Source organism: Rhineura floridana, chromosome 3, assembly GCF_030035675.1.
Source record: "Rhineura floridana isolate rRhiFlo1 chromosome 3, rRhiFlo1.hap2, whole genome shotgun sequence".
NCBI classification, from domain to species: domain Eukaryota; kingdom Metazoa; phylum Chordata; class Lepidosauria; order Squamata; family Rhineuridae; genus Rhineura; species Rhineura floridana.
The window spans coordinates 15,617,473-15,632,604 of NC_084482.1; the positions used below are offsets into that span (position 1 = coordinate 15,617,473).

Sequence of the window (15,132 nt, forward strand, 5' to 3'; positions counted from 1 at the left end):
TCCTGGGTCAGAAGAGCAGTGAGAATGAGTACATGGATTAGATATGGATCATCTGGACCACCCCCTTTGGGTGCTTCTAGATAGCATCTTAGTATCGCAAACAGGTCATTCAGATATTGCAAACAAGCTGTTGGCAAAAGTTTTATCAAATTTTCTGCACAAAGGAGAAAATCTGGATTAAATGGAGGGAAGCCAAATATGGGCTGCCATTCTGCTGCAGATGCTCACACACTCTCTCACACATACACCCTACCTTGCATTCATGAGCAGCACCTATCCCACCACAGTAGGACCCACCTGGAAGCACCCATGAGTTTGATTCCTAGTTCTCTCCAGGGCATAGCTGTAAACACAGTACTGTTCATGTGTGACAAAGCAAATTTTCCCAGTGAGAAAATGGTAACAAGCCCGTTATGGACCAAATAATTGATATTTTTAAAGATGCACATGGTTGCTTTCAGATGACCTGCCCATTGAGCATTCATCCTAATTCGTTTGAAAAGAAGGTTATACAACACCAGCTGCTTCTTGAGCATTCATTCCAATTTATTTGTGGGGAGGTTATACAATGTTGAATCGAGGAATTGTAACCCCACATTTCCCGTGCATTTTCCCATTGCTTTCCTTATTGTGAAAAGTCTGATTTAATTCATTTATATTTCAGCAGTTGTTGTGCAAGAACCCCCAAACCCCTTTAATTAGGCAACCTAAATCTGCCTTAAGTATGCAATTGAATCCTACTTGCAAAAATAACAGCTGGAAGCAGTTTGTTTTTGAACACAAGATTTGCTAAATTAAGGAGTGCCTACTAACGGTACCTGCACGACTGCAAGAAAAGCTGGGTTCTGTTCAAGCTGAGGTCTTGTGAACAGCTTAAAAAGCTACTCGATGGGTTACCGAGAAGTGCCGCATTTCACACAATCCTCAGGGCTGTGTTGTTAAATTATGAGAGGATACCCCAGAGTGTTTAGGCTCTCTACAAACAGTGGATAGAGGCAGCAAAAGAAGATAGTAAAGAAAGGGAACAATTACTTCTTCTGTATGGGGAGATGTGCAGTCTATCCTCACAGCCTGTTCCCCTGCAGATGTGAAAACTGCTCTCGTCTGTCTTCAGTTTTTCATCTAATACAAAATGGCTCCAAAAACTGGTTGAAAGGATGTGAATGGTTTTCTAAAGGCACTTTGCTTAAGCTATAGCCTCATTAGTGCTGGGTTTGAGAAAGGGTTCCTATACATATAGTAGTTGCACTGAAAGGAGACTCCCGTTTCTGTAACTTTTCCCACCAATAGAACACTTTGATGGGAGAAGCTGCATCGGCTGAAATCCTGCTTTCAGTGCTGCTCCTAGAGGCTGAGAAGCTGTGTTAAGCTTGCAAATTGGTTCTCTATGACGTATGTCTTTATTATCATCGTCATCATCATTTTATTTGTATGCCGCCTTTCCACATAAAATTGTGCTCAAGGCGGCTTACAACAAGGTGAACAAAAATAAATATATTAGCTAATATAAGGGCAGCTTTTTGTTTTGCCTTACAGCACTTTGCTTCCCTTACAAACCCTCATGGAGATGGAGCTAGAACAGGGGTTAGGAACTTGTCCCCACCACCACCGTGTTGTTGGGACTCCACTGTCTTTGTCCATTGGTCATGCTGGCTGGGGCTGATGGGAGCTGGAGTCCAACATCTAGAGGGCCACAGGTTCTCCACCCCTTAGCTACAAAGGTGGTTATATGTGTTTGCTGTGTTGCAGCCTTCTCTAATCAAGTGCCCTTCAGATGTTCTGGACTACAAATCCCACCAGTCCCAGGCAGCATGTTGGCTGGGGCTGGTGGGAGGTGTAGTCCAAAACATCTGAAGGGCACCAGGTTAAGGAAGGCTGCTGCACTGGGTCCTGAAGAACATCTTTCTAGGCTGGCTGAAATAAATTGTACTTAATTTAGTTTGCCACTTTTGGCTGGGACAGAACTGCCTGTTACTGAAGATTCGCATGTAATAACATTAAAATTCTTAGAGATCAGCTAATCTGGCCATGTATAAACACTCCCCTTTATTTTTACTGTGAATTGCTATCCCTGATAACAGTTCAAAGACTCACAAAACTTTTAAGACTAGATTATGTTAGAAAAGTGACATTACATTTTAGCTATTTCAAAGCCCCGATTCTTCGTAAAATCAGCTTTTCTCACCGTCTCTGACAAACTGTCTAAAACTCCCTTCCCTATAAATTAGGGTTGGGGAACCTTTTTCAGCCCAAGGACCACATTCCCTTCTGCACAACCATATGGGGGCCACATGCCAGTGGTGGGTGCAGCCAAAGGCAAAATTGGGTGGAGCAATAGGTATACATTTTACCTTTGTACAGCAGCCTCGTTTCTATACACTCTCAACATCCCACTCTATCCTCCATCCAGGCAAGCTGGATCAGAGTTCAAGGACATATTCTGACCAGGCAGAAACACTTGAGGGTGTGAAGAAGGGCCAGTGAGGGGTGTGGATTGAGAAGAAGGGGTATGCTCGGGGAGGATGTGTGGCCTGGGGAAGAGTCCTGAGGGCCAGACAGAGAGGCGTTAAGGGCTGCATTTGGCCCCGATCCTGAGGTTGCCCACCCCTGCTATAAAACTGTTACAGTTAAGGAGACCTGTCCTACTTTGTATCTTGTTACCATAGTTAAACTACATATATGCAAGGGCTAGGATTAGTGGTCACAGGGGCACATGAAATGCAGGCAACTTGACCTTGCAAAGGCCCTGCACTGACCACCTTTTGGTTTTAAAACTTTAATAACTTTTTTAAAAAGCAAGCACATCTGCATAATTCTAGGCTTCCTTCTCCACCATGAAGAAGGCTAGAGAACCTTGGGTGTCTCCCAATAAATAAATATTGGAAATTGTATGATGCTGTATTCATAGCTTAGACAAATCACTACCATTTTGATTGGCTCCTTTTTAGGCACATAAAGCTCTGCTGTTGTACATCATGTTCACTGGTGGGACATACGGAAACAAGTACAGAAAGCATAACAGTTGGGCTCAGTAGACTGGCGAAGCAAGGAAGCCACTTATATTATTAAAGATGGAACGACAGTAGGAGAGGGCAGGCATGGTGGGCTGAATAAAAAGGGGCTGTTAGCCCCTAAAACTTTTGAGATGGCGGGGGGGGGGAGAAGGGTTGAGTTCAGTACAGAGTTCTATTTTGTCTACTAAAGAATTTATATATGAATGTTAGCCAGAGATATAGCGGTAATATATATCTATATGGGGGAAGGGGCGGGAGGGGGAGAAAGCTGCAGCACTAAGCTTGGTTATTTTTTTGTATCTGTTTTTTCCTTCTTTGTGTACAAATGGCAACACAATTTCTGTTTACTCCATAAAATTAACACACAAGAGAAAAAAAAGCACTCAGAGTGCCTACCCTGCTTTTGTCATTTAGCACCTGTGTCTTTGTTTTAATTATTGTCCAGTTTAGGTTCCTTATGCAGCCCCTTTGCCTGAGGTGTTCTTAGTTTAGGGGAGGGAGGGGGAGGCAGCAGCAGGTAAGGCCTTACATTGTTATCACACTCAAGCTCTACTCTAGCAGCAGACACAGGAACTATTCGTCTGCAACAACAGCTGCGGATGCTCACTTCCAGGCAAATAAAAAGGTGCAGCCAGACACTTTTTAACAACATCATGACGTGGATGTGCCTCTGCCCGGGGGATAGGAGGCTACTTCACACACGCAGCTCGCTCTTGCTGCACTGACAAAATACACCCTTCTTCCATGTGAAAATGACACCACACCAATTCTGCTGCTTTGGTGGTGGTTTTTCTGTTTTTTTGGCCTTTGGAATGCCATGTACAATTTGGGCTGTTCCCTCTCAGAAAAGGAAGTCAGAGTTAGGCTCTGTATTTCACTCTCCCCACCCCTGCCCCAGAGAGCTGCTTCCCAGTAAGGAGCGCCCCACACCTCATTCAGCAGTGCTCACCGTATGAATTGTGGTCAGCAAGTAGTTTCTTCAGGAAAGGGTTATGTGGAACTTTTGGGGGGATGTTGGAAACACTGGCATTGCGTAAAGAAAGCAGCTACAGATTTCACTGTTTGTTTGCTGGGTACCCTGCTGATCTCCTTGGTGTTAGGCAACAACGAGGTTTTGCAGGGAGCACACGGGGTGGTCACTCCAGCGAAACTCCCTCTTTTTCCCACTAGCATCACCACTTCACTTTCTTACCACCCACATTCCAACATGCCTTTTCCCCCTCCTGGGATGGAGAAGGGGAGGAAGCAGCCTAGGGCCCAGCTGCAGGCAAACCTAGAAAGAATAAGGAACACACCTGGCAAAGGTAGAGAAACTTACCAGCAGAGAAGAGGAGGGGGGCAACATGAAAGTATAAGGTCCAAACAATGGAACGTGGGGGCAGGGAAGCAGCACTGGTTGCATTTTAAAAACAATCTGGAAGCCTATTCAAGCACTAGATAAATACGGACATTTCAACCCTACTGTGTATAACGGTCTGCAGAAATGCAGCAGGAGCCAGTGCTGCATGGAGCTGGAGAGCAAAGACAGCTCTCTCCAGACCAAGCATCCATCGGCTTGCACAGTCCAAGAACAGTCTTGCCAACAGAGAGTGCTGGGTGGGGGATAGGATTTTGGCTCCAAGGATTGCTGTAGTCAGAGGACACTTGCAAAAGCTTGCTGTGATCTCTCTCACACACAGGTACCCCACCCAGATACATTGGTGGTGAGGAGATAGGAAGCAGCCACCAGTGACATCTGCAATGGCAGCATGGGTTAAGGTTGAAGATGGAGGCACCATCACATTTCCAGAGTAGTCTAGGATAGTTGCTGGTAAGACATCAACATTCAAGCAAGAAAGAACCACCGAAGGATGCTTTTGCTCCCGGCCCCACCAACTTTTAAAAAACAGAACTATTACAACAAAGCCAGGTCACTAGACCACAAGAGGGAGCCTGCGCAACGGTTGTCGGGCCCACCATCTTCAAATCTTGGCTTCACAGAAAACTCATTTCTGTAGCAAGACCTGGAGACACGGGGCCAGAGAGGCAGGGAGAATGTAGTGGCTTGTCCTTCACCTGCCCACTGCCCCAAGGATCAGGGAAGCTACTATGCGTTGGCTTCTCTTGCCATACATTAGCCACATCTACACAAGTGGCATCTTGACAGATTTTTACACTTCCAAATAGCCTTTGATAACCTCAAAGCCAGAGAAGGTTAAGGGTTACAACAAAGCAATCACAATGCAGAGTACAAGAGACCTAGAGTGCAAATGACCACAAGGGCAGGCCTACACACTAAGAACCAGCCCTCAGTAAACTTGAGGGAAGGAGGAGAGAAGCGGGAAGGTTGAAGAGAAAACATTTTACAATTAAATTGCAGGGCATGATGCATGCTCCATACCTCTTCCCCACCTTATAAAATGACAACAGCAGCAGTACAGGTTTGCAGCAGTATTTGCACCCAGGGAAAAGCACCACCCTTCCAGGGGCCCAGCATATGTAACTGATTTTAGAGGTCCCTCAGTGGCTTTGGAAAGGGGGATGGGCCAAGGCAGGCTGTCTCAAGAGTTGCCCCCTCACCACGTCTCCAGACTGTGGCCTTGGTAGAAGGCATGCCAGTAGAAATAGCAGGGAGACAGTCCAGAAGGGATGGCAAGATCCTTCCTTAATGATGTGAGGAAAGGTGCACACCACACAGGGAAATGCAGTCTTAGAAAGATTTCCGCCAGCTATATCGTATTCTCTCATGCCTTCCTCAAAGTTCGCACGGGCTCCTCTTTCAGAAATGAAAACAGGATCTCTGCCATTTCTAGGAGCCAGGGATTACAGGCTACATTTTAACTGGGAAAGGAGTGAGTGTGCCTGAAGGAGGTGCCAAAGGAATTACAGCTAACTTAAGACTTGTGGGGCTGGCCTGCAGCTGGGGAAGGACGACAAACGTCTGAAGAATTATACAGAAATGAAATATGGTCCACAGGAGCCATGCTCTTCCAATGCAAAATGGGGCTCTGCGCCCATTCATCGTGGAACTAGGCTAGACCTTACCCCACCCTTTCAAAGGTTGAGAAGCAATGGCCACAATGTTTCCTGAGGCAGGGGCCAGCAGAACATAGCGAGTGGGAAGAGATCAGGACTCTGTCCCAGTAATCAGTAACAGACCTGCTTGGGAACAAGAGCCTCAAGATTTTTACAGCATCCAGCAATGGTACTAGGAGTCCAACAGCAGCTGCAGTCAAGCAAGAAAAAAAAATACAGGACAGATGGCTCAGGTGGTGTTTAGACAGACAGATATCTATATGGCCCCACAGACAAAATGCTGCCCCTAGAGGCAGAGGCTGGAAGTGCAATGAAGAACAGCAATGGGGCTGTCCCGAAGAATGGCAGAAGAAGAGGCAGGCTCCCCATCCTTGGATCCTTAGCCGCTGAGTGGATGCAGATCTACCTTGACCTTCTCTCCACTGCTCAGCATCCCAATAGTGGGATAAAAGCCCCCAGATGGCACCACAGCATCTTTCTTGCCAATAATTTTCCCATTGCGCGTGAAGAACACCTGGGAGGGAGAAAGAGGTGGAAAGAGAAAGAAAAGGGAAGACTTTAGATTAGATTCACACAGCTTAATTCTGTGATTGTACGTACCTGCAGCTGCTGAACCAGAGTTTGGAGAAAATGTTGCAGATTGATTTGCTAGGTGGACACGTGCCAAGAAGAGCCTGAACAAACTCAGCTGACTGAAAAAATCAGTATGAAAAGCTTGCAACCCAGGGCTCACCATAAGACAAGGATGCCAACTGTGCACATGCCTGGCTTGAACATAGAGGAGGCTCTGAGATAAAATGCATGAGCAGTAGCCTTAACCTGATGTGGCTCTTGTTCGACTGCACCATTTCACAGACTGCAGGTGGAAAAATTCAGCATCTGAATGCACATTTTAAAAAAACTCCCTCTACTTACACAATAGAGAGAAGGTGCTACCAGCGGAGGCATCCTCTGATATTCTAGTTTTGTGTGTGCATAGAATTGGGTGTCTCCCCACCCCTAAAATCAGGGAACATTCAGAAATTGACACCCTCTCACCCCACCTTCAGTCTGAAGTAAGCCAGTAATCAAGAGATATCACAAGTAGCTGCTGATTGCAGTTTGGCCCTTTGTTAGATTTTAACAAGCAACAGGGATCAGGAGGATGACTAAAAAGAGTCCACCAGAACCAGGAACTCTGGTGGTAAATAGATGAGCTATTTTTGTAATTAATGTAAGGTACACAAAATGCCTAAATCCTAACCCTGATGATTTCAAAATTAACTGTTTACATCTTGATGTATACACTGGCAAATCAACATTAACAGTAGTGCAAGCCAGCACTGGGAACTCCACTAATGCCACTTGGCACAACCAGGGATCTAGAGTTCTTTCTGAACTCCAAGGTCTGGAGGAAGGAGAGAGCTGTCCTCACCACAAAGGCCCAGGAGCATTGCTCATAGCAGCCACTAGGAGCACCCTAAAAACAATGAGAAAACTAGCATAAACCAGACCAAGTAATGACGGACAAGAGGATAATCAGAGAGTGGTGGGAACAGGACTCTTTTTCTGTCTGGCGCACACTGGGAACAGAGCAACTAACAACAAGCCAGATGCTTTACATAAGCCTGCAACCTATCACTTGACAGTACTTGGTAGAGGTATGAAACAGATGGAGACGCAGGTGGCTGGGCCCCTCTCTTGTCGATCAGTTTAGGGGAACCCCTCCCTTCTGACTGTGGGCTAAGATGACAATATTAGCTATGAAGGACAGCAAATGTTAACTCCTCTCAATACGACATTTAAAGTGGCAGGAAACCATACTCTTCGTTGAACCTTCCAGGCAAGGCTAGGTACAATATCCTCCAAAGTTGTGTGTATTCTGCACACATGCTTTAAAAGCAATGAAGTGAACTTGCCAGCAAGCACAGAATTCAGCATCCTGAGAGTCATTTGCTTGGAGTGGTGGTGGTCTTTTTACAACCAAGTTTCTAGCCCTCATGGAACAAAACTAGGCCTTACAGCATGCAAGCAATGCCTCATGATGTATCAGAAACATACAGTGGTGGTAGTGGTGGGGTGGAGCGGAGCTAAGAAAAAAGCAGCTCCAATTCTAAAATTAGATTCTGTGACCAGCATAAATTAGATGAATTAAGCAAACTGCTCAATGCAAGTAATTTTTCTGCAGCTACACTGCAGAAAGCAAGGAGAAGCAAGTAAATGAAACATGCCCAGTTCACTAAGAAGTGTGCTTTTTCTCTCCACTCCCCACCCACCCCATTTTAGATTCTAAAATACTGCCACACATTGATGCTCACAACCATTAAGGACTAAAAAAGTTTTTTTTAAAAAAAGTCAAGATTCTAGGAGGCTAAATTCAGATACCATTGTTATTCCTGTGCTTGAATTTAGGTACACAATCAGAACTGGTGGTGAGTGCATTCTGTATCTTCTAATACTGTTGTTTTACTCCCTCAGCAGTGGAACCTGCTTGTGGGACCTCCCACATCCAGAAAATAAAACAGTCAAAATTATATGGCAAAGAAGCCTTCATTCTGCAACCTGAATTATTCGTATCAAGCAAATCTGCATATATCTAGTGGAGGTGAGAATGGTAACAATCAGGGGAACAGAAGAGGAATGAAAATTGGTAATATGGCAGCTGTAAAGCACCCTTCTGCAAACTGGTGCCCTCCAGATCTTACTGTATTACAACTCCCATTATTTCAGAACATTGACTATGGTGGCTGGAGCTGATGTAGTTCAAAACATCTAGAGGGTGCCAGGTTGGGGAAGAAGGCTGTTGTAAAGAGAGGCCTCAATCAATAACCATTAAAGCTTTAAATGGCCTGGTTCCTGCATACCTTTCTTTCCCCCTTATGTACTTTCTTGTGCTCTTAGATGAGGCCCTATCAATTGTGTCTCCCTTCACTCAGCTGACAAATCACTAAGAGTGCCCTGCAGAGCTCTCAGCTGTGGCATGCATTCTGGAGTGGCCTCTCTAGGGAACTTAGGCTGGCCCATGTTTGTCATTTCCAAATGGAAGCCTCTGTTCCCTTGTCTTTTCTCAAGCATTTTATGTCTTGGGAAAGGAACAATCCCCTAACAATGGATAGTTTCCACCACTTCAATTGTGTATTTTAATTGTTATTTTATATGTTTTCTCTTATGTGACTTTTTCAAAATAGTATTTTTTCTTGCAAATTTTTCACATAAATAGCATAACATAAAAATGAAATAACAAGTTGCGTACTACACCTTTCTGTCTCAGAAGTATAAAATATGAGTGTGTCTTATCACCAGAAGTCTGAATTATGCTAAACTATCTATCTATAACATTCCTATTATCAATCCCCTACCTGTATCCACTTCCCCCTGCCATGGCATATATTTCAACTGATTACAGCAATATCAAAAGAAAGAGAAAGAAGAGAGAGAAAAAATTAATGATTTGGGTACATTAAGTTCCTTCAAGAGAGCTCATTACGATTTTAAACTCTCCAGCCGGCAGCATAATGAGTTGGCAGGGCCCATCAATGTCCTGTCTGGTTAACATAACTTATAAACAAATACCTTATCTGGCTTTTAATTGACTCAAGGGAGGTTGCAGCCTTGATTGGCACAGGAAAAAAATGTTACCCGGCACACCCTAGCCTTATCAGTAACCTTCGCTGACACTTACCACCACTTTCTTGCCTTCATGTTCTTGCTCCATGTCCTCCCCATCCTCTTCTTCATCCTCATCCTCTTCAGCTTCCTGGTGTAGGTATAAGACATTCCTCACACCTCGTGGCTTGGCCCTGATAGCCACTGTGTCACAGCTGTCATCACTGTCACCTGCAGGGCACCACAAAGCCATGTAACTTTTCCAGCGAGACACACACCAGTCAAGCACTATAGAAAGATCCTTAACAGGTAGGCTTGGCAGCCATGGACAGATCTGTGGTTCGGATCTACAGCCACTAAGCACATTTCCTCTCTCTCAACCTTAACAGTGAGCACACTGTTTTCCCTCTCCTTTTCTCTGTCTAGCATTCCTCTTCTGAACCAAAGAACCTTTAGAACTCTTCTAGGGGAAGAGAGTGACAGAAGCCCTGTCCAATCAGAATCCTCAAGGAGCGCAAAGTGAAAGGAGCAGCTTGATAACTTCACAAACATGGCAACATTGGCCACCACACACAGTCGCAGGACCAGACTGGGAAAGTACGAAGATGTGATTTCACAGTGCCATCCTAACAGTTTAATCCACATTTATAAATTAGCCAGTTGCCTGGTCACCTGTGGCAGCTAAAAAAGTGCCTCCAAGCCCAGGGAGAGAAGTAGCCCCAACAGCACATTGCCTGCAGAAACTTGCCAAGGCAAATCAAACTCTGTTCTTATATGCATCCTATGACTCAGAGCCATCCACTGTGATGCATTTATTGCTTGCTTTACATAGGATCATGATTCACAAAGTTTTAGATGCTCACCTTCACTGTCAAGGATGTAGTCACGTGGGAACATGATCCCACAGCCCATGATGTCTCCCTTGTAGCAGCGGGGCCCAAAGGGGTCCCCCACTCCACTCCCGTGAAAGATCTTGCCATCATCTGAAAAAGAGAAAAGGCACCTCAGAGATGCAGTCTAGGAAAGAAATTGGAAGACAATGCAGACCTCAACTAGCCTGTAACGTCTGGATGTCCTGTTATCCCCCACAATACCAGCAAAGCAAAATACTGGTAGCTCAAGAGCTCAGATGGAGACACCACAGATACGGTCTGAGCTGCGCTGCCCACTCCAGCTGTGCCTCATCACCTGAGCTAGATTTGGGAGGGGGGAGAGAGACATATTGAGCATATATGTATGCATGTATTAGACATATTGACTATATATGTATGCATGTGATGCACATTCACATGTATGCAGAGGTAAACAACCTGTGGCCCTCCAGTAGTTCTTGGACTCCAACTCCCATCAGCACCAGCCACCATGGCCCAATGGTTAGGGATGATGAAAGCTGCAGTCCAACAACAACATCTGGAAGGCCAACGGGTCCCCACTCCTGATATGAAGTTTCAACTTACTTGGAGGCTTCCCAGTGCTTGGTCAGACAAGCTCAAGTTTTACATAACTCTCTTGTTCCCCAGGCTTGGGAGCTCTAGACTCAGCTCAACTATTGGAAGGCATAGTTTTCTGGAACCTCAAAAGATCAGCCTTTGGGGCCTTTGGCGTAGCTCTCACTAGCATCCAGGACATGGCCAAAAATCACAGAAATTCTTAAGATTTTCATGCAATTACCTTAGCTATTTAAAGAAAGGTTCTCCCAACACGAAAGTTCAGCTTAGCTCTATTTTCTAGGCCATTTTATTCCAAAGTCACGAAGAAAACCTGACTGGATGGTAAGCAAACAAGGTGGAGCATTAGGGTAAAAGTTTCCCCTTTTCTCCATTAAAAAACTGGGTCGTGAATGGAAAATGCTGAGGTGCCATGCAGGATCTTTTTTTCCACCAGAGGTGGGAAATTGTTGAAGCAAGACTCAAAATTCAGATCGTTGCATGTTGATGAACCAGAGGTAGATGTAAGCTAGAAGTATAAATAGCTCTTGATGAGATCAGAATTTCTTGATTCAACTATTACTATTTTAAAAAATCCAGCATCACAGAAGAGAACCTTCGTACCTGAGAAATGGTTCCAGCAAGCCAGCAACAACCCTGGATTTCTCATTCCTGCAGACAGGGCTGTGCATCTCAGAACTGCCCTGAGGTAACAACCGCCAAATCTTGATCTGTGAACAACCCTAACTTCAAACAGGCCTGGTTTCAGTTCCAAAAGCGTATTTGGCAAGATGGCTGAGTACGCCTCCCCAGGGCTTGAGGAGCCAAAGAAGACGTTTCCCATAATGCCTGTTCGCCATGCGATCCTCCTCCAGGGCTAAACAAGTTGGTTCATTCAATCAGACACACTACCCTGCCAGGCCAGCGAGGGCAAACACACCATTTGCCACTCATGATCAAAGCCAGGCATGAGTTCAGAACCTGGTGGTCAGAGCAGCTCCCTGCCTCTGGGCAGACAAGAACAAAAGGGGGGGGGGCACAGACCACTTGAAAGGCCTTGGCACTCATTTTGTCTCTCCAAGTTCAGCTACGCAGCGGATGCAGGCGCCCAGAGCACCCGGCACGTGGCCAAGGTCCTTTGTCTCCATGAAGGAGGGAGGTTTGTTCAGTAAAAAGGCAGTAAATATTTCCCCATGTTGCCAAGGAAACGTTGGGAATAATGTTGTGTAAACATTCCAGAGTGTGTCTCAAGTAATGAAGGCCGGCCAGCAAGAGTGCCTTTTAGGGAATCCCCTCTGCTCAGCAGGCACAGGAAAGGGGATCAAAACAGCAGCAGGCTGGAGAGGGATAGGCCTACAGGACTGAGGTGGGCATAGGAGGAGGAGGAGGAGGCCCGGTCCTATAGGGGAGGTGGAGATTAAATAAACCCCCGCTAACATTGCTGTGCATTTCTTTAAACTCTCCAGAATATAGGCTGCTTTGTTCTACACGTACAAATCACCCTTAAGTGGTAGAGTGACTTCAGGTTGCAGGTGGGAATGTTATTTTGAGTGCTCCCACAACCACTAGCACAAGAGGGTTCTCTCTCTGCTGTACTGCTTTTCTACTTGCAGGGAGCTGTGTTTGTTTTAACAAAGGGAAGCGTAAAAAAAGATATAACCCCCAACATGCAGTCTGAAATGGTACAGCCCATTCCTCCTCCCTATTCTGCCGCATGCGTAGACGAGAGGCCACAATGGCTCAGGAACTTGTGGTTACGCTCTCTCCTCGGGAAGGCCAAGGTTTGTCCTTGGCTACAGCTCAAAGAGGAGAGCGCTTAACCACGAGTCTCAGTTCAGAGGAAATGCTAAACCACTCGGCATGGTGCAGCAGCAGAAAGGAGCGAAGAGGAGCAGAAGTGACAGTGAGCCCCATCCAGGAGTCTGCATGTTTGTAATGCCCTTATAAGCCATAGTTTGGCTTACTGTATGATGCACATCAGGCCATTTTCAGTTATCATTGGTCTGAGCAGAAACCTTTAGGTAGGTGTACAGGGGAGGATCAGCATACCTATCTTTATTCCACCTCCCATCCTTCTGACTCTTACTGAGAGACTGAATTCAAAGGACCCTTCCCTATACCAAGATTGATAGGTAGGTTATTTTTCCTGGCTATTCAGTAGCAGCAATGCGATCCATCAGAGTATCTGACCAGGAATTAGACATGTTCTAGGAGTGAAGCAATAAAGGGGCTGAGATCTTAAACCCAAAGACGCTTTTGCTGCTGGCAAAGTAAAGATTAAGGAAAGGGCAGCTGGAGCTAAGGAAAGCAGTCCCAGCAATGGGGGAGTCCTGGTCTGTTGGACAGAAGGGGTTGGTAATCTGTGGCTTCTTAACCAATCAGAACACCCACATGAGAGTCAATCGGGACACAGGATATCAGGGAAATGGTATAGAAAGAGGATGGCCTAGTTTAACATTTGCCAGGCCTGTCAGGCTGGTTCATTGGCTCTAGTAAACTAATAAACTAATAGTAAACTAATAAACTAATAGTAAACTAATAAACTAATAGTAAACTAATAAACTCTTCATGTTAGTTTAGAAAAAAGACAAATAGGACATGATAGAATTATATAAAATTATGCATGGTGCGGACAAAGTGGGTAGGGAGTTTTTCTCGCTCACACACACACAACACTAGAACCTGGGGACATCCAATGAAGCTGAATTGCTGGAACTCTAAATCTCTACAGGAAGTGATTAGTGTATATAAGCAAAGAACTTTCAAATTCCTTTTTTCTCTTTTTTGGGCTGAACGCATGGAGCTGAGCAATGCTCCACAAGAACCACCTTCTGGAGCCAGCTATCCAAACAGGAGCAGAATCATCACAATGTGGTGCCCCCAACACCCAACTCAGACAGTGGCCCAAGAACGATATCATGGATGATGGTATTGAAAGCTGCTGAAAGGTCGAGGAGGATCAACAGAGTCACACTCCCCTGCACCCTCCTGACACTGGTCATCATACAGGGCGACCAAGGCAGTTTCTGTACCAAAATCAGGCCTGAATCCCGACTGAAACGCATCTAGAAAATCTGTCTCCTCCAAGAGTACCTGGATCTGGTTAGCAACCATCTTCTCAAGAACCTTGCCTAGAATGTCCAATGCATTTCAGCCATGGGTCATCCTCAGAGCAAAGAAGTTTCCCATCTTGTTCTAGTACAACAACAGCACATTAAACAACATGCTATACTCTTGAGTGGGTTATTTTTACTGTACTAGATACAGGAATGGGGATGCTGTGTCTCTTCATAAGCAGAGCATAAGCAGAGCCTGTTAGATCAGGCAAGGGACCATCCAGTCCAGCACCCTGTTCTCACAGTGGCCAACCCAATGCCTATGAAAGCTGGACCTTCAGAAGTTGATGGACTCCAGCTCCCATCAACCCCAGCTAGCATGGCCAATGGTCAGGGATAATGGGAGCTGTAGTCCAACTCATTTGAAATGTGTTGGAGGAGAGCGTTGCGGATACCATGGTCTGCAAAAAAGACAAATAATTGGGTGTTAGAACAAATTAAACCAAAACTGTCACTAGAAGCTAAAACTGAGGCTATCATACTTTGGACACATCATAAGAAGTCATGATTCACTAGAAAAGACAATAATGCTGGGAAAAACAGAAGGGAGTAGAAAAAGAGGAAGACCCAACAAGAGATGGATTGACTCCATAAAGGAAGCCACAGACCTGAACTTACAAGATCTGAACAGGGTGGTTCATGACAGATGCTCTTCGAGGTCACTGATTCATAGGGTTGCCATAAGTCATAATCAACTTGAGGCACATAACGAACAACAACAAAGCGCAGCAACATCTGGAGGGTCACAGGTTGACCACCCTTGCAGAGGAATGTGACACATGGAGAGCCTTTGCCCCAAGGACGGCCTAAAGTTGAAAAACATCAGGCATTCTTCATAAAATTAAGTAGTGCTAGTGGTAATAAAACATACAGGCATACCCCGCTTAACATCACTTCACTTAACGTCGCCTCGCCATAACGTACATGCTCCATATGCCTGTATTTCTCCAGAAACACAGCTAGCAAACCACTTAC

At 45.3% G+C, this 15,132-nt stretch overlaps 1 protein-coding gene across 4 annotated transcripts in view; it reads right to left on the reverse strand.

Annotated features, from left to right (window-relative positions):
- Nucleotides 1-525: 525 nt before the first annotated feature.
- Nucleotides 526-15,132, reverse strand: part of SPRYD3 (SPRY domain containing 3) — a 101,453-nt gene continuing 86,846 nt past the window's right edge. For all 4 annotated transcript variants that reach the window (XM_061614604.1, XM_061614605.1, XM_061614603.1 and 1 more), the window contains exons 9-11: nucleotides 10,478-10,597; nucleotides 9,691-9,845; nucleotides 526-6,543 (exon numbers count right to left, since the gene is read on the reverse strand). In XM_061614604.1, the coding sequence (XP_061470588.1) occupies nucleotides 6,409-6,543; nucleotides 9,691-9,845; nucleotides 10,478-10,597 (410 nt within the window). In that variant the 3' untranslated portion in view covers nucleotides 526-6,408. The remainder of the gene's footprint in view (nucleotides 6,544-9,690; nucleotides 9,846-10,477; nucleotides 10,598-15,132) is intronic.